Genomic DNA, 17,863 nt, shown 5'->3' on the forward strand with positions numbered 1-17,863 from the left:
CAAATTCCAGCAGTAGATGAATAATTGCAACGGTTGCATGACCGTTCATTTCTGTCAGTTCAGCTCTCTACCGGTTGACCAAAAGTCTGATCTAGCTTTGTGCCAGGGCAAGGTAAGGATAGGATCCATGCGTAGGAGAACTTGTTTCAGGATTTCGGTATCCTTCTAGCCCAGCTCCGTTCTTAAATTCCATTATCCTGGCTCTACGACTTTTTTCACTCTTTCTCCACTCCTTCGACTGATTGTTCGCATCGGATCTCAGGTTCTCTATTGCACTCCCCGATTGGGGTTCTTTTCACCTTTCCCTCACGGTACTTGTACGCTATCGGTCATTGAGGAATACTTAGTCTTAGAGGGTGGTCCCCCTTTCTCGCGTAAAAGCGATCATCATTCGAACACGCCGCGTTTTACTGGGAAGGATCGAACCATGGGAACGAATGAACAGGGCTATCACCTCGAACTATGATATAAAATGTTTAAAAATAATGGATGCAAGGAGCCCAGGCTCAAAAGAAAAAAAAACCACACTATACTTATCCTTTTTTCCGCTGTTGTGCAATGTGTGTGCTTATGTGAATGCTTTACCTTTTGCTTAGTTAGTCCATCCCTTTTCCACTTACTTGGATGCTTACAATTATTAACTCCAGCCTTTGGTAAACTTGATGTTGTATGACTAGATGCCATTATATGGCGAAAATAGGGGTGATCAGCTTCCAGATTTTTTATCCCATCGGTGCCTAGTACTTAGGGTGTAGACTGTAGAGTTATAATTTTGTGGTGTTGCCATTTCTTCGGCTGTACATAACTTATCTTCTACAGATGCATCAAGACACAAAGCTTTTTGCATTTCCCAAAAAACTTGGTGCCAAGTGAACTCTTACACTGATTGATCGTAAATAGACCACCAAGCTTTTAATGGATGACCGATAAGAAAATACTAGCATCAGATTCATGATGTAAACCGATTTTCAATTAAAGTGATATATTAATTCCTCAAGCCATTAGTTAGAGGTAACATGCAAGTCATACCTCAACCAGAAAAGCATCAACTTTTGGGGCTTTGCATTAGCTTCTTTCCTATGCCGTTCACGTGTACCATTTCACCGTGCTGTTCGTTTCATATGAGTCTTACAAGTTTGGTATTAGTTTGCTCAAGTAAGTATAGGTATGCCTACAATTCCCCCTCTGGACCCAATTCCTTAATTTGTGGTTGCGAGGAAATTTTCGTAAGATTCAGATTATATGAGCATATTATTTTTAAAAGAAATTTATGGCTTCTTACAGATATATGTCGTAGTTTTACCTTCACGAAACTTGATTCATTTGTTGCATGTATACAGGTTTTTTCGTATGTCAGACACCATTTTTGTTGATGATCAGTCTACCTGGGAGCCCCTTTTTATACTGTTATCAGTTGACACAGTACTCAGCACTCAGCAGCATGTGTTCCACTAGTTAGTGGTTCAATTCATCATTGCACGGCTTTGTCCTCGTGCAGTAATAACAACTGGAGCTCTCATGCTTCATGGGCGGATATAATCCTCAAATGATTGCTTCAAAAGAGCATCAGGCGCAACTCAAAGGGAAGGTAATGTTTTCACTTCTTTGATCTTGTTGCTAAAAGTATTATGAGGATTACTAGTCACTAGTTAGTACACTGTCATACATGCTACAGTTTGTTCCCTTTTGCAAAGTAACTACAATTCTGTACTAACACAGACATATGATCCACATAAACATTTTCACAGTAGATGATGTCACAAGGACAAGGGTCGTGATGCTGATGCCTTTTGAAATATACCCTGTCCTGGAGCTAGGATCGCCAGGGGGTCATAGGTGGTTTTCCTCTGTTGAAATGTGTCCCACCTTGCCCCATAGTGGGCCTTCCACTCTGCTTCTGTGGTGTAGTTTGGCAGATATTGCTTCACCCCAATACTTGCTTCGTTACAAAACTCTATTATCTGTCTGTTCAGGTTCAATGTATGTTCGATGCTGTAGGGGCCTAGTGCCGAGGGTAGGAACCCGACCAGGTAGAAAACCTCCCCATCTGGTATGACCACTGACGTTCTGTTGTCCCATCTGCATGAAACGAGATGAGTCATTTGCTAGGCAACACTATAACATCATGTAGTATCAGAGTTTCTCAATGGGGGTTTGTGATCTCAGACATTAAGGAGCTTATACCTGGACTTGTTCACTGGGTAGATCAATATGGGACCATTGTTATTATCTTTGAGGATTTTTTCAAAGACCTCTGTCGCGAATTTGTGGATAGTGCTTCTGGGGATGATGAGATTAAGCCATGGGTGTGGGACTTCCCACAAGCCCTTAGCTCTTAGTTTCAACTCAGATGAGTGCACCCTATCCAAGAACTCCATGTAAGTGACGTCTGTGTGGAATAAGGAGGCGGGCGTGTATCTAAGTTGAGATAGTAGTGCATTGACCTCCTGTAAACATGAATAAATATGGAATTCAACCAGCCAGACAATCGGATAGCACTTAATGTATAAAGATATTTAATAACACAAGGATAAATCGTTGCCTCACCTGTTCCATGATGTCAGCTTCTTCAGGGTTGAAGTTCTTTGTCATCTCGAGGCAGAAGAGCACCTTTTTATCTGTTTTGAACTGGCTAGCTCGCACCGCGTCCTGTGGATTGAATGATGACCTCCAGTTGTTAAGGATGCCTGTTTTGTTTATGATAACAAAACCCTCAATGTAGTCGAAGGTCTTTTGTGCAGAAATAAGCATCTCCTGGTCCTCGGTGAAGCTCGCGAAATCTAAGTAGAGAACTCTTATCCACCTTACCTGTTGTAAATCCGATCAACCCATGAGCATGCGCTTATTAAAATGTCACTAGCATGGATTTTTCAAAAATGAGTTGTTTCAACTTACCATCTGTGGAGCAGGCTCAAGAGCAATCCTGGCCCTAGTGATGATGCCAAATTGACCTAGACCTCCAAGAGCAGCATGGAAGAGATTAGAGTTCTGTTGAGGTGAGCAAGTGACAACGTCACCTCTTCCTGCATTTGACAGTCATGGTACAAATTTAGATACATAATTTACTCTTTTAGCTGTTCAAATCATCATAATATATAGGTCTGCCATTACCAGTCACAATCTCCAGTTCTTTCACATTGCTGATCTGTGGGCCATGCCGGAATGTCTGCCCGCTGACGCCCGCATTTGATAGTGTGCCCCCAATTGTAAGATGGAGGTAGTCTGTCCATGACTTCGGTGCCAAACCATACTTCAATGTCTCGTTCAAGACATTTATCCAGAGTTCTCCTCCTGAGGCATCCACATAGGGTGACACACCAGGGTGTACCTTCATGCTATCACTCTGGAGGGATTCCATTCTGATGACAATCCCTCCAGCAGCCTGGGACTGCCCATATAGAGAGTGCCCATGCCCACGAGCTGCTACTGTGAGTGTGGAGTGCTCACCCATCAAGAACACATGTCTCACAGTTGTGGCGATGTCAGCCACTGAGCCTGGGTGGAGCACAGCGACTGGCAGGAAGCAAGAGAGGTTGCCAAAGTCCTGTGCAGCAGCAGACAAGTCATGGAAGCTGAAATGGCCGTCAAGGGAGAGTGCTCCCAGGGATGCAGATACATCTTGTTTGGGCACATGCATGGCTGTGACTCCACCAAGGCCTAGCAACAGGAACAGCTTCAGATACTGCAGGACTGGTTGCTTCATGGCTCTTCTGTAGGTTTTGCAGAACAAACAAGTTTGGTGGTGATATTTGAGGAGAAAGATGAAAGCTGTTTAGCTGGGTAGTAGTTCACTGCAAGAGCATAAAGATGAGAGTGGAGATGGAGGGAGAGCATGAGTTTTAAAGGAGAAATGGAAGGGCATGTATGTGAACTGATGCAGGAAGTGGTGCGGTCAAACGAGTCTAGGACACTGTTTGGTAGACCAGGAGACCCGTGTGACCGTGTGAGGACAGGCTGCTCGGAAAATTTGGATCATGATATGTTTCAGTGGTGCAATGGTTCCATTCTAGAGTCTGGTATTCATTCTTTCTGGCTTCTGTTTTAAGCATCTTGCGACATCTGTCAGTAAGCCTATGGAGGAAGGGCAAAAAGATGCATTCGCCCAGTATGCTCTGTCTATCACTGCACATATCACTCACTCTACCTTGGCCCTTGCCAGGAGAACAGTGACGGGGCAAAGATCAAATGTGTGCAGTTAACAGACAAAAATATTTAAATTGCGTATCTGATGTGCTTCTCTGCAGGATTGACCTTCTGAGCAAGTCAGATGGTAGTAACAAATTGATTCAACTGGCAAACCTGATTGCTATCAAGCAGGGCCACTTGATCCCTCAAATTCTGATGTTTTGCAGGAGAAGCCAAGGTGTTATCTCCGTGCTATCAGATTTGTTTGTGACAAGCATCCTGGTGAGCATGTCTGATAAAGCTTATTCCCAAATGTTTGTTCAGATGCTGGGGGGCCGTTTTCTGTCTGCACGCACATCTAATTTCTCAGAACATGTATATCGGTAAGAATCCTTTTGTCTGGCCATTTCTAGACATGTTGATACATCGCTGATAGGAATATCCTTTTCAATATTTTGAGTTCTGGAATTTGATTATTTGTGGTTGGCTGAATTGTATGGACAAGGATCACCTAAGTGTTCTTCCTTTTTTTTAGTGACCAGGAGCTTTCGCTTGATATTGTAGAATCTTTTTACCCACATGGCATTGCTCGCCACCCGAGCTAGCTATCCAATTAGTCTTGCATGTTTTCCATCCGGTTATCCAAAGGTTTCTTGGAATAAAAGTTGTAATTTTAGGGTACTTTTTTGAAGTTGTTACAGTTTTCCAGGTCTTTGTTGTTTCCCGTATCTGATCATATCTGTCTGAAGGCAACGTGAAATAGTGTATGAAACAAACTGAATGTTCTGTCTTTTCTGTGCTTTACATCTATGGTGACTAGAAAACATCTTTTTATTGTACTCATCGGTTCTGTGGATAACTAGGAACTCCATGAAACAGAGGAACCAAAGAATGAATACACCGTGTAAATTAAAGTGGAGATGAGGGGACTGGGCAAATAAGCATTTACTTTTACCAGACATAAGATTACGCCTGATTGTTTACATAGTGTTTGCTTGATGATTTGATTCACTTCTAACTGATCATATATTCTATAAGACATCAACAATGGCATTAAAATCTGAAGTATTGCAACAACTAAAAGAATAATGGTCGAATGTCACATGGTAGGTACTAGCGGCAATGCTATTTTTTCTGAATAATATACTCTACACAGCTTGTGGCAAAAGTGGCATCCTAATCTTATCTTTGTCTGCAGGAATATGGCTGCTACCACCAGTGATAATACCTAATATCACTATCCAAGAATGACTTCATATACCTGGCTTTCCTTTCTATGCTCTGTCTTGAAAGCACACGTATTGATCCGTCCCGTCCAGGGAGTAAACATCTTTTCCAAGAAAGCGAAAGGTAGAATTCAATGATATAAATATATGAATAAACATTTCAACACCTGAGCTCCCCTGTTCATCTGAGAAGAAGTATTAGAGTTGCTGTCCCATATATGGGATTTTGAGGACTCAGCTAGGTGCGCGTAGGGATGGCAGGTGAATTTGTATGCACTAACCCAAGAAACACCTCACAATTCCTTAGCCTAACAAGGCAACCTATCTGGCATTTTCTGAAAAATTGCTGTTTCTCAAAATCCTTGTACATAAACTATTTCCTTGAAGTAGATATATGTAAATAAAAAACGTGTCCATCTTCGTAAAGGAGGCTAGCACTACCCCCACATAGGCTGAGTCCAGAATGGAGATTAGATTCCCTAATCCATGACATGCAATTCACAAAGGTGACATTGATCTGCATCTGCATGCTTCCAGTTGTTCCTTTGCTGTTTCTGCCCACGTTGTCGATTACCAGTAGGCTTAGCGCCTGATCACAGCAGGAGTCCCCCACACATCGCCAGGTCAGTGGATGGGACCAGCCACTTGCCAAAATCAGTGGATGATAATTGGGCAGGTTGTTGGCTACACTTTGCCTCTGCCAGCAGTAGCCACTTTTGGTATGCAGTGCAACCTTGGACGTTGCAGACCCAGTTCGGTGTCGGCCGTTCATGCTGCTCTCACCAGAGATATCTACGCAGCTTTCTTTTGCTTGAAATCATTATAAGATGGAATATATAGTTTATAAGGTAGGATGGTGAACAGCACTAACGCAAACTGGCCAAACACCTATAGCTGCAAGAGTTCACTAGTAGGATGGAGTCGGCCAGGGACAGTTTCACTAGTTTTCAGAAGTCCAAAATGGGAAAATTCTCATGAAGCAACAGGGCTCTTGCTTCGACTTCTACTGACCGGCCGCAGTGCTCTGGTAGAAGCAAGAACTAGAAACAATAATGGCTGTATTGTTTTGAACTCTTAGTGCTCATTCGAATCATGACTTCTGTTAACCAATTTTACCTAAATTTGTTTTTAGGCCATTGTTTGCCATGAAAGAGGTAAGTTCTTCAATATAAGAGAAGGAACAAAACTAAACAGGGGAGAAACCACCAGCTTTTCCTTGAAAGTGAGTGTGGACTCAACCTGGTGTGCAACCTTGCTTCACTAGCTAGTTCAATTCAGTTCCAAAGTTATCCTGATATGGTTTTGAACTGTTTTGTTTGGATAGTCTTTAGTAAAAAGTATGTTTGGCCAAAAGCTGGTCTGAGTTATTTTCTTATTTTTATATTGAGTATTGTGAAAACAGGTAGAGGGTGATATTTCATGTGATCTTAATTGTAGTTTTAGAATAAAAAAAATTTATCCAAGAAATTATGCTAATCTAACAAACTAACAAAAAAAAAATTGGTTATTTTTCTGAGAAGATGTTGACAAAATGTAGTCCTCCTGTCAGCTCCAGAAGTTGAAGCCATTACACACACTAGCGTCCCCAGTTCTGACTTCAAAACTAGACTGTGTCCCAAATTTTCTAAATTTGAAAGGCAAAGTTAGAAATCATCTAAGATTCTCCATTTATATTGAAATTTAATACTCCCTCCAATCCACAGTAAGTGTTGGGATTTTAGTTCAAATTTGGACAAATTCCTGACACTTATTTTGTATAGTAGTGCGACAAGATTTACTCTATTTTCTTTGGTGCCATGGAAATTTTGGTCCCAACGTGTGTCCCTCAGAAAGTGATAGATGGCAATCCCGGAGGAGGCCGGAGAGTGATCGTCGCCCGGCCCGGCCTTAGAATCGCTGTTAAGTGCACTCTAATGGGCCCACAGTTCACGTGGGGCGTTTGAAAATTTTCTGACTTTGGTACGTTGGTGCTGGCGTGTCGACCTCCTGGTAATAGAGGCACAGCCCACAGCAAAAAAACTGAGAGACACATACCACAACTTTGGGAGGTCTTTTTATGTATACTTTTACAAAAATGACTTAGTTACTCTATCCCGGTCACTCACACAAAAAATAAAGTCACCAAAAAAATCAGTGAAAAAATCAAATAAAAAATGTGCTCTTATTTCGATTATGTTTGCTGTATGTACTGCTTTTCAGGGCAGAATGTTAGAGCATCTCCAACAGGCGCGCTATATAGGTCGCGCGCTATATTAACAGTCGATTTGCAGCGCGCGGGCGAAATCGCTCCTCCAGCAGGCGCTGCAAACTGCGCGGCGCTGCAATATTTTTTTTGGGCGCGGGCCGGTTTGCACTATCCCAAGCGCTAAACTTTGGGCGTCGGCTACAGCGTGCGACATCGCTCGACGCGCGCGCGAAGAATCCCCGCGCTGAAACTTCCCCCGCGCCACCGCCCAATCCCTTGCCTCCGCGCGGCCGCCGGCGCAATCCCGACGATGGACGCGACCTCCGGCACCCCTCCCTACTCCGTCCCACCGGCTGCCGCCGCCGCCTCCATCGCGCAGCGCCCCATGCGCCAAACCCTAGCGGTGGCGCTGACGCCGACAACACAACCGCCGTTGCTCGTACGCTCTTCGTCCCGCCGCGCGCGACGGTGCACATAGTCGCCGCCACCGCGCAGCTGGCTGCCGCGCAGGCCACCGGCAAGGCGCGGGCGCCGCCGAGGAAACCGAAGGCGCCGTCGTCCAAACGCCCGTACGGAGCCGTTGGCGTCGCCTCCGTCGCGCCGCCGAAGAAACCGAAGGCGCCCGCGACCCACTGCCCGCAACCTCCGCCGCCTCCTCCACCGACGAACCGGACGCCGCCGGCGCCTCCGTCCGGCGACCCATCCGGCGCACATACGGTGTATGAGGAAATGCCGGAGAGGTAAAAAACACTTCTTTTCAAACAAATTTTTAGTTTAGATGCATACATAGCCGAAGAATAATGAATTTCATTGCAATGTAGAGTCGATGATGAGTCTTGGACGCAATGAACATTGGATCTTCGTTCGTGAATGACGACAGTGTTGAAGAAGAGGGGTATGATGATGTTGATGAGGAAGGAGAAGGGTTGATTGAACCTCGCCCTCCCGGTCGGTCGGCGAACTACACCATAGCGGAGGACAAGTTGCTTTGCAAGACATGGTTGACAATTGGAATGGATCCAACAACCGGTACCGATCAAACAAGAGACACATATTGGATGATGATAAAGGAGTACTTCGACGCGGGAAGTTGGATGCGGCAACTATGGCGGCCAATGCAACGGGTGATGCAACAATCATTGATGATGATGATTCAAGTGATGAAGGCAAGAAGAGAAGCTCCACTCCTCACTCAGTCAACAATGGGCGGAGGAATGTTCTTGGTAGGAAGACCGCCAAAGATATGAAGGGAAAGAAGGCCGGAGATGATGACATTGCAATGGCTATGGAAATGATTGCAAATGCACGGTTGCAAGCAAATGAAGATAGGAAGGTGGCAAGAAAATTGGAGAAAGAGGCTATGGATGCTATAGAAGCTCAACGAGCCGCTTTGGAGGAGATGCTTGCCGCCAACGAGGAGAGTAAGTTGGCTTTCGGGGAGAAGAGGCAAGCCACCGAGGAGCATCTACGCCTAGTGGAGGAGGAGAGGAAGCTTTTCTTGATGGACACTTCCCACATGGATGAGAGGCAAAATGAGTACATCAACCTTGCTCGCGACAAAGTGTTGGCCAAGAAGAGATTGTTGATAGCCAACATGAATACACCCACGGCCGGCATGTTTGGAGGAGGCATGCCCATGTTTGGTGGAGGTATGGGAGGCATGGCCGGCATGGGAGGCATGGCCGGCATGGGTAGAATGCCCATGCCCGCCATGGGAGGCATGTCCGGCATGGGAAGCATGCCCATGCCCACCATGGGAGGCATGGTCGGCATGTGAGGCTTTGGAGGCATGGTTGGCATGGGAGGACAGGGCTATGGAGGAGTCTTCGGAGGGACTATGGGAGGCTTGGTGAGTGGTGTGTATGGAGCCATGGGAGCACCACCGGGAGGTTTCGTGGCCTCCATGGATCCTAATGTTCCTCCTTCAACCCAAGATGACGAGGAAGAAGAAGCAAAAGAAGGAGATGACTTGGAAAATGCGGAAGTGTGAGATGCATTTGTGATATGCAAATTGTGTGTTCCACTTTGTATCCATTTGACCCATATGTTGTGTGTCATTGTTGAACTACGTCATGTTATGTGTTGTTCTTGAACTATGTGATGTGTATTGCACTTTATATCCATTTGAACTATGGTAGATAATTTATTTCATGATTATATGTGAGTGTTTGATCTTGTTGAATGCATAGTAGTGTAGAAAGGTGTTCTCCGCGCCTGCACGCGCTGTATTTTGGTGCGCCCGGTGGAGGAACAATTTACCCCCCGCGCACGCGCTGCAAAATAGAGTATCCGGTGGGGCAAATTTCCTCCCAGCGCGCGCTATCCGTTTACAGCGCGACAGAAGCGAGGTATAGCGCGCCGATTTTTAGTGCGCCTGTTGGAGATGCTCTTAACATGTTTTTGAAGAGCCAGTATAGATATATTTGGGGATACGAATATTTCAGGGCCTCTCAGAACAAATGATTTTTCGAGGAATTAGTGGTTTTAACCAACAATATTTTTTCTACCAAAAAAATCAACACCGTAATTATTAAGCTAAAGAGGTGGGTGGATAGCTTGAGCCCTATGGTTTTGTATTACACAAAATAAAAAAATAGATATTTTCCTGTGAAATACTCCTTTATTTTTATAAAATGCTTCGAATCAAAGACGTCCCAAATATGAGTTCCAATCTGGCAACGTCATGCAAAAGTTATGTTTGAGAGCTCCCATGCACTATCAGTTCACCCTTCCGCATCAAGCAAATATTATCTTAGTTTCACTTCCACTATGTAACAACTGGCCTGGCACAAACTAATTCTAAGAATTAATGATAAATGAACTATGCGGCTATGCCTACGGGTTGAGAATGAAATAACGCTTTAAGTATGTTCTTCATACCCACTACCGATAGAAAAGAGACGGAGGTTATAGATGCCACCAACAAATATGGCGAAAAGGACAGAGTTGGAGTTAATTGATCTTTTTAGAAAAGGAAACACCTAAAATCAAAATTTCTGCATTTTCTCTACAACATCTAGACACCTCATTTGGCAGTACATGTTGTTTTGTTCATTGGACTTAACAAGTAATGCCATTCCAACTTGTGTGCTAAAGACTAGGAAAAGCCAAGTATGCCTTACATTTGATGCGGATGAGTACTTTATTTTACTATATATTTTGTACTATTATTTAGATTTGTGGATGGTTGCTAAGGGAACCTTTATATGTAATTGTTTACTTATGAATCTATTTGACTTTTTTGTTTCCAAAATATCTTATCTTTTTTTTTTTGAGAAACACAGTACAAACGCAGACGCTCACATACACGCGCATACACTCACCCCTATGAACGCACACACGCACACCCCTACCCCTATGAGCACCTCCGGAAGACTGAGCCGGCGGATTGGATCTTGAAATTGACGAAGTCACCACATGCGCCTCGCTGTCGACGGGAACGTCGCCTCCCACTGAATGAATATTCCGCCTTTATGAGACACACAGATGTCAAACTCTGGGTTTGAACTCGCAGTGAGTGAGAGTACAATCCACCCTCCTAACCACCCAACCTCAGGTTGGTTCTCATTTCCAAAATATCTTATCGGGCTGCATCTTTTGATAATTTGATTTGACTATACCTACATTTAATCCTGAGTGGTCATGTTAGTACCATGTGATATCCCTTTCCAAATTATATGATCTAAATAAATAAAAGTGACCAATAAACATCCATTTCTTTTCCTACAAAAAGACCAACCATTGCTTTCCGGCACGATGCCGTGTACAAATAAGCTCAATTAACTAGTGGCTTGCACTAAGCTGTAGTCTTCACGTCTAGATCTTTAAGCGAATAGAAGCTCCCACATTCACTCAAAGAAGTTGATGTTTATGTAGAGGTCGAGCTAACCTAGTTTTTAATTACCTTTCAATGCCAACCTATTTTTTGCGTGGAACTTCATGCTGTTTAACCTTGTCTTTTCTTTCCTTGCATTTCTTAGATAATATACAGATGACTAGGTGTATGTGTATTTCCATGAAGATAGTACTCCTAAGAAAGTTGTACAATGTCAAAGATGTCTTTCACGGTTTGCACAATGTTCGGTCGATAGCAACACATATGTGATAACTTTGTCAATCTTGAAGCTCCTCTTCAGTTGATACCGTGAGCATGTGAATCCGCATCCACACAAGCATGATTGTGTTTGTTTTTAAAATTTGAAAACAGCTGCTAAACCACTTCGAGAACAAGAAAGTGATAAACATAGAGCCACTTCGAGAACAAGAAAGTGATAAACATAGAGCTACAAAGAAGAGGCCATCCTATGGCGTGATTGCTCCAACTGTTAGAGTACGTCATGGGCCTGAGCCTGTTAGTCTTATGGTTTGCTTAGGGATCAAGTAAACCTTGCTTGGGAGTCAAGTAAACATCTCTATATATGGAGAGGAGATGTATCAATCTAATCAAGCAAGAATTAAGAAGGAAATCTCTTCCCTCTTGCCACCGGCCATGGGCAAGGCCCCCGGCCAGCCCTCTCGCGCCATCCCTCTAGCACCACCATAACAGTTGGTATCAGCTTCCCGGGTTCGATCATGTCCAGCCCTCCACCGAGTTCTTCCCACGCCCCGCCGCCGCACTCCGACGTCCCCGCCGTTCTCTCCCCGGTGGAGATCACCGAAGCCCTCCGCGATCTCACCACTGCTGTCCAGGAGATCCGCCTCTTCCTGGCCGGTCCCTACGGGCCGCCGCCGATGGCGGCGCTGCTGCCGTGGCAGCTGACGAACCAGGCGGCCTCCGCTGCGATCGCCGGGCCGCGCTGCCGGCCGATCTGCTGCTGTCGTTGCCGCCACCCGACGCCGGGCTGTCTGCGGTCCCCGCTGCCGCTGTCCACCATCTCCGGGCCGGGCCCTACCTCGGCGCCGGGGGTCCCTCTTCTCCAGCAGCCGGCCACCTTCTTCCCCACCGGGACGCTACAGCAACAGCAGCTGCTGCCGCCGCCGCCACCAACGCCGCAGTTGCAGCTGTTGTCCTCACCGACGCTGTCCATGCCGTTCGGTGGGCAGCTGCAACAACAGCAGCAGTTGCCGTCGCCACCAACACCGCAGCAGCGGCTGCTGCCGCCACCGACGCCGTCCCTGCCTTTCGGCGGTGTGGGAGCGACCTTGGCCCCGGGCTCTACATCGACACCGCCCGGGATGCCCTTCCACCAGGCTCGTTTCCCTCCGTCGCCGTCATCGCTTCCGGCTTGGATCGCTATCCGCCACGTATCGGCGGCGGTGAGGCTGCAGGCTGCTGCGCGCGGCCTCCTAGTACGTCAGCGTGTGCGGGAGATGCGTGATCTGCAGCTCCTCCAAGTTGCGCTACGTTGCGCAACGGACCTCGATCTCGTCCGCTGCGTCGGGGATCTTGGGCGTGCGGTTTCCCCCACGGGCGGCGGACGTGCTGATTTTCCCGCGGGTAGCGACCTCAAAGTCTGCGCCATCGACATTCATCCGGCGGGGAGAAGGCATGGTGTCACCGACAGGAGCGCACCGCGTAGCACCACTGCATTCCGCCGTCGGCCGCCGCGCGGGCTCCTTTTGTCCCGTTGGTTTCCATGGGATCCAGGTGGTTGTACAGGTGCACGTCCGATGGGCGGATGGTGCCCACTTTATGTTCATGGGTCAGCAATAAAGCGTCCCAGTCTATTTCAGGTTGAGAGTAATAAAACAAGCCGAGATGTAAAAGGCTCGTTTTTAGGTGTTAGGGTTGTGTTGCATCGAGTCATGGTTTGTTTAGGTTGCAGCTCGAGGACGAGCTGCATGTCTAGGTGGGGTGTAGTGTTAGAGTACGTCATGGGCCTGTGCCCGTTAGTCTTATGGTTTGCTTAGGGATCAAGTAAGCCTTGCTTGGGAGTCAAGTAAACCTCTCTATATATGGAGAGGAGATGTATCAATCTAATCAAGCAAGAATTAAGAAGGAAATCCCTTCCCTCTTGCCACCGGCCGTGGGCAAGGCCCCCGGCCGACCCTCTCGCGCCATCCCTCTAGCACCACCATAACACCAACGGTGCTCCATGCAAGAAAGTTCTCTTTCATTTCATCAGTTTTAGCCCTTTTGAATATGCTTACTTAGCTAGCATCAGCTTCATTCAAATTGAGTACTAGTGTGGTCTAGGATTATTATTCTGGTAATGTTAAACGGGTTTGAGGATGGTTGTAGGCATCTAGGTGACTAGGTGGCCCGAACCGATTCGTGACGACATGTCGATGGTAATTGGACGGGACATCAATCAAAACAAGCAATTGGCTTACGCAGATAGAGTTTACTTGCTAGGAACCATATAGGCTACACAAACTCTACTATTTTGTGAAAATAACTAGTTGTTGAAGCTTTTGAGGCTTTGGTTGGTTTTCAGCATGTCTAGAGTAATGTGTGCACGCCCTGTACAATCCGGACCATTGCAACATCGAACCCGTACAAAAAAAATTGTTATGCACTTTTGCAATGTCGTTGTAATATTATTTTCCTGCGATAAAAAAGTATGCAACAAATCCTAGCCAACTGTGGCAATGTGTTCAACTTTCTAAAAGGGGTCGAAAGTTATGCAAGAAAAAACATTTTAAGCAACATTTGGAAAATGCATATGACACCAAAGCAATAACACATTTTCAACATGGCAAAATAAACTCTTACAACACACCTAGCATTGATGCAACACATAATTCATGTGTAGTAGAGAACAAACAATAGAAAGATGCAGTATGTTGAAACAACACACGCATCATAAAAAGAATCATCAACTTCATTAAGCTCCTACTATCAGTCATGGAGGCATTTACCTTAATTAGCCGATGCAATTTTGTATAGTCGTGGTGCTTTCCTATAGAGCTCGACCACTCCATATAACTTTTGTTTGAGTACTAGCTCAAGATCGTGGCAGCAAGCAAAGGGATGCCATGGTGGTGCGTGCAAGGAGGAACCAACAAAGAAGGATGCCACTCTCAAAAAAAGGAGGAGCCGAAGGAGAAGGAAAACAACAAAGAGAAAGGGTTGTGGCACTCGTGGCTTGGGTGCGAGAGACATCGACGGACTCGAACATATATTGTATCATGTATGCCAAAGAAAATACATCTATATCTTGTGTACTCCTATATTTTCTCTTATTTCTTAATAATAACTTTTTGCAGGAGGTAAATTGCCTTTTAAAAAAAAACTCCTGCAGGTAAATCACCGACTGCTGTTCTACTCCAGCCCGGTATGTAGAGAGGCTGCAGGTTGGTGCTAGGCCTTGGCCCGTGCCAAAGCCCATTCGGCGCCGTACCCTTCGGCCTTCCTTCACCCTGTGCCGCCGGCGCCGCCCTCTGCTGCTCTTTGTCGCGCCGCCCGTCATCCGCTCGGTGGTTTGCGCGGGACTTTCCTGTCAAGCCATCGCCCGGGCTAGCGAGCGGGGACTGTTCGCTGCAGCACGCTCTCTCGGTGGGCGCGGTATCGATTGGGGCACTGGTCCGGCGGAGGCAGTGGGAGCTGCTTTTGCTCCGGCGGAGGAGATCTTGCGGGCTGTGGCCGCTGCCATTGGGGTGCTGTCGACAAGACGACGACCGTCGAGAAGCTCGGGCGCCAAGGTTAGGTCGCTCCCCGAGTCTTCCCAGTGCATTGCTCAGCTTGTATGTGCAAATTGTGCCAGAAATTGGTATGGCTGTTCATAATTATTGTACCTGATGCTTTACTGTTTTCAGCTTTGTGCGAGAAATTGGTGACGGGGCGTTGATGCTCTATGTCCTGCCTACTCGTTATAGGTTGGACGAGATGAGTCTGTATTAGGGTGGTCGCTAAGCTATGGATTTGCTTTGTAAGTTGAAAGCCGGAAGACAGTTGCGTCAACAGCTTGGCTCTTCTACAACAAGAACGAAGCATCCTTTTCCATGGTATATTCTAGAATAGGGTCAACATTAGCTGATTGTGATCCAACTCTTACTCTACCCGTCTCACAATTTAAGGCAGTTTAGCAAACTATTTTAGGTTAGGTTGTCAAAGCGTCTTATGTCCTGAGACGGAAGGTGTCGAACAGCACACACACTGCCAGCACCGAGATGGATATAATACAAATTCAGTCTGAAAAGCATGTAGCACATAGATCTTCACCGTACAAATAACTCAAACGTAGTTCACTCACAACTTTATTTTAGGAAGCAGATCAGACATCTGCAATAGTGGCACAGAACTGTTCCTAATAACAAGAAACGGTACAGCTCTAATTATTATTATTCCCTGATGCAGTATGTGAAAGCAGCCATGGCAGCTTAGTGGTAGTATGATAGCGTCACCAAATTCCAGGAATGGATAACAGAGAAAGAGATCTTCATCTGCAAAGCATGGGCGTCATCATCATGCCTTACACAAGGTCTGGATTTCAATTGCCTAGGTCCTCCTCTCCCCACCTCCTGCTAAGAGCTCATGCTGTCATTAAGATCATCAGCCAGTAGAATTAACCAAAGAATCCAACACCAAGAAAGAGAAATATGAATCAATCATGTTTCCATGGCACTCAGTTTCAGATACACACCTTCTGCTCCTTGCACCGATCGTTTGGATTTGTCAGGGTCTCGTTCCGGCGTGGTCCGGGCCAGCACAGGCTCCTCCCGGACCGAATTCAGTTGGGCTTCAGTTGATTGCTATTCAAAGTCTTCGTAGACGTCGTCGTCCAGCATGTCGTCATCATCATAGGCAGCGATGTCGGCCGGGTAGCGGAGGATCCCACCGATCCCGCCAAAGCCCCTGCAGAACTGCGATCCTTCCTGCGACCTGTTGGTGACGAACTCCAGCCTGCAACCGTACTGCTGGTAGTTTTCAGCAAACCACTCCAGCAGCAGCGTCCTGTCAACCACATCCAGCTCACCAGACGATACATCGTCTATGAAGTTGCCCTGATCTGCCTCCTGGTCGCCGTTAAGGTACTTGATCACAGTTTCTCCCGTCACAGAATTCTTCAGCTCGTAGCGCCTCACATCGAGATTCTCCCACACGATCAGCGTGTCGACCGCGCCCATCTCGAGGGCGGACATGGTGTCCTGCACACCAAGGACATACTTCCCGGTGTCTTGGCTTATCTCCTCAAAGTACTTCCCAAGGAGCTTCTTCTCTTGAACAAACTTGACGTCAGACAGGACCTCCACAGACATCTCGATGGCCTGGTTGAAGCCGCTCTCCCCTCCGTACGACACATCGACCGATTTGAGTATCTTGGCTTGCAGGCGTTGATCAAACATCTCAGATTTGCCCAGCTCAGTCTTGAAATCGGCAGAGCCAGCCAGGATGAGCCCAACAACGTTCGGCTGGTTGGTGGCAGGGTTGATGAAGAACTGCGTGGCAAGCTCAGCCGCTTTGCGCAGGTAGTTGTGCCTCTTCTCCATGCGCAGCCGGGCGAAACGGAGAGCTGACTGCCCTCCTCTTCCGTGCTTCTTAGGGAGATCAACACTGAACTTGTAAACAATCTCCCTACTGTTGCCACTCAGCGTCCCGTAGAGCGTCCCATTGCCATCCATGATGATGAAACCAAACTTGTCGTCGGACTCGAGGAGCTCATTCAGCGCCTCGGTGTGGAACTTGTTGTCGCAGAGGTACAGCGAGGCATTTATGGGTCTGAACGGCTCGAAGTCGAAGGTGACCTTCTTCTCCTTGCCGTCGTCGGTGACGACGGTGCCGGTGTAGAGCACCAGCCCGTTCGAGGGAACTCGATTATACAGCTTCAGCCTCTGCTGGGCAGAGGTTATGGCAGCCAGCACGGACTGGCGGTTGACCCTGCTCTTGATGTTGGAGGCAGTCCCGTACTCATCGCCCAGCATCTTGGAGACCCGGGAGACCTGATCGCGAGGCGGCATGATGAGGGAGATCATGCTCGTCCCGTTGCCCCTTGCGGCGTCCAGCGCCTTGATCAGCTTCTTGACCTTCCATATCTCAATGTTCTTGTCTGTTTCGTATCCCTCCACCATCTTGACACCTGCACAATTTTAGTTCAGGTTTCAGATTCGTACATAATAGTAAGAACGTAACACAAGTTGAGTAACAAATCCAGGTTGTGCTCGTCGAGAACCCTGGTGTTCGAGATGTGAGGACACTTAATCTTTGGAAAGTTTAATTATATGCCAATGAAGATCCAAGCTGTAGTCTTTGCGGTAAATTTGAAACTGCAAATCATATAATTTTAGGGTGCCCTCTCTCTCACTTCAATTGGAGGTGGTTAAAAGAAACTTCGGGTTGGGCTGATCCTCTGCTAAATTTTGGGGATTTTGTGAACAGGGTGTTGAAACTTAACAGGGGTTCGCGCCAACTATAGAAGATGGGCTGTAATTGGGGCACTCTCCTGCT

At 46.6% G+C, this 17,863-nt stretch overlaps 2 protein-coding genes across 2 annotated transcripts; both read right to left on the reverse strand.

Annotated features, from left to right (window-relative positions):
* Nucleotides 1–1,689: 1,689 nt before the first annotated feature.
* LOC124707774 (cytokinin dehydrogenase 9) lies at nt 1,690–4,221 on the reverse strand. The gene is made up of 5 exons (XM_047239469.1): nt 3,112–4,221; nt 2,896–3,023; nt 2,548–2,808; nt 2,185–2,447; nt 1,690–2,079 (listed from the first exon to the last, which is right to left on the reverse strand). The coding sequence occupies exons 1-5, from the start codon at nt 3,701–3,703 to the stop codon at nt 1,758–1,760; spliced, it is 1,566 nt and encodes a 521-aa protein (XP_047095425.1). The 5' UTR covers nt 3,704–4,221; the 3' UTR covers nt 1,690–1,757.
* An 11,844-nt stretch (nt 4,222–16,065) lies between these two features.
* On the reverse strand, nt 16,066–17,487 carry LOC124650598 (eukaryotic peptide chain release factor subunit 1-2-like). Its single transcript, XM_047190113.1, has one exon. The coding sequence runs from the start codon at nt 17,485–17,487 to the stop codon at nt 16,171–16,173; it is 1,317 nt and encodes a 438-aa protein (XP_047046069.1). The 3' UTR covers nt 16,066–16,170.
* Nucleotides 17,488–17,863: the final 376 nt, after the last annotated feature.

This window comes from Lolium rigidum, chromosome 4, assembly GCF_022539505.1.
Source record: "Lolium rigidum isolate FL_2022 chromosome 4, APGP_CSIRO_Lrig_0.1, whole genome shotgun sequence".
Lineage (NCBI taxonomy): Eukaryota > Viridiplantae > Streptophyta > Magnoliopsida > Poales > Poaceae > Lolium > Lolium rigidum.

Bases quoted from the DNA above. Each gene is read 5' to 3' on its own strand.
- LOC124707774 (XM_047239469.1), bottom strand. From the start codon at position 3,703: ATGAAGCAACCAGTCCTGCAGTATCTGAAGCTGTTCCTGTTGCTAGGC. The intron at 3,024-3,111 runs GTAATGGCAGAC...TGTCAAATGCAG, and splicing joins AGAACTGGAGATTGTGACTG to GAAGAGGTGACGTTGTCACT. The intron at 2,809-2,895 runs GTAAGTTGAAAC...GATTTACAACAG, and splicing joins TTGAGCCTGCTCCACAGATG to GTAAGGTGGATAAGAGTTCT.
- LOC124650598 (XM_047190113.1), bottom strand. From the start codon at position 17,487: ATGGTGGAGGGATACGAAACAGACAAGAACATTGAGATATGGAAGGTC.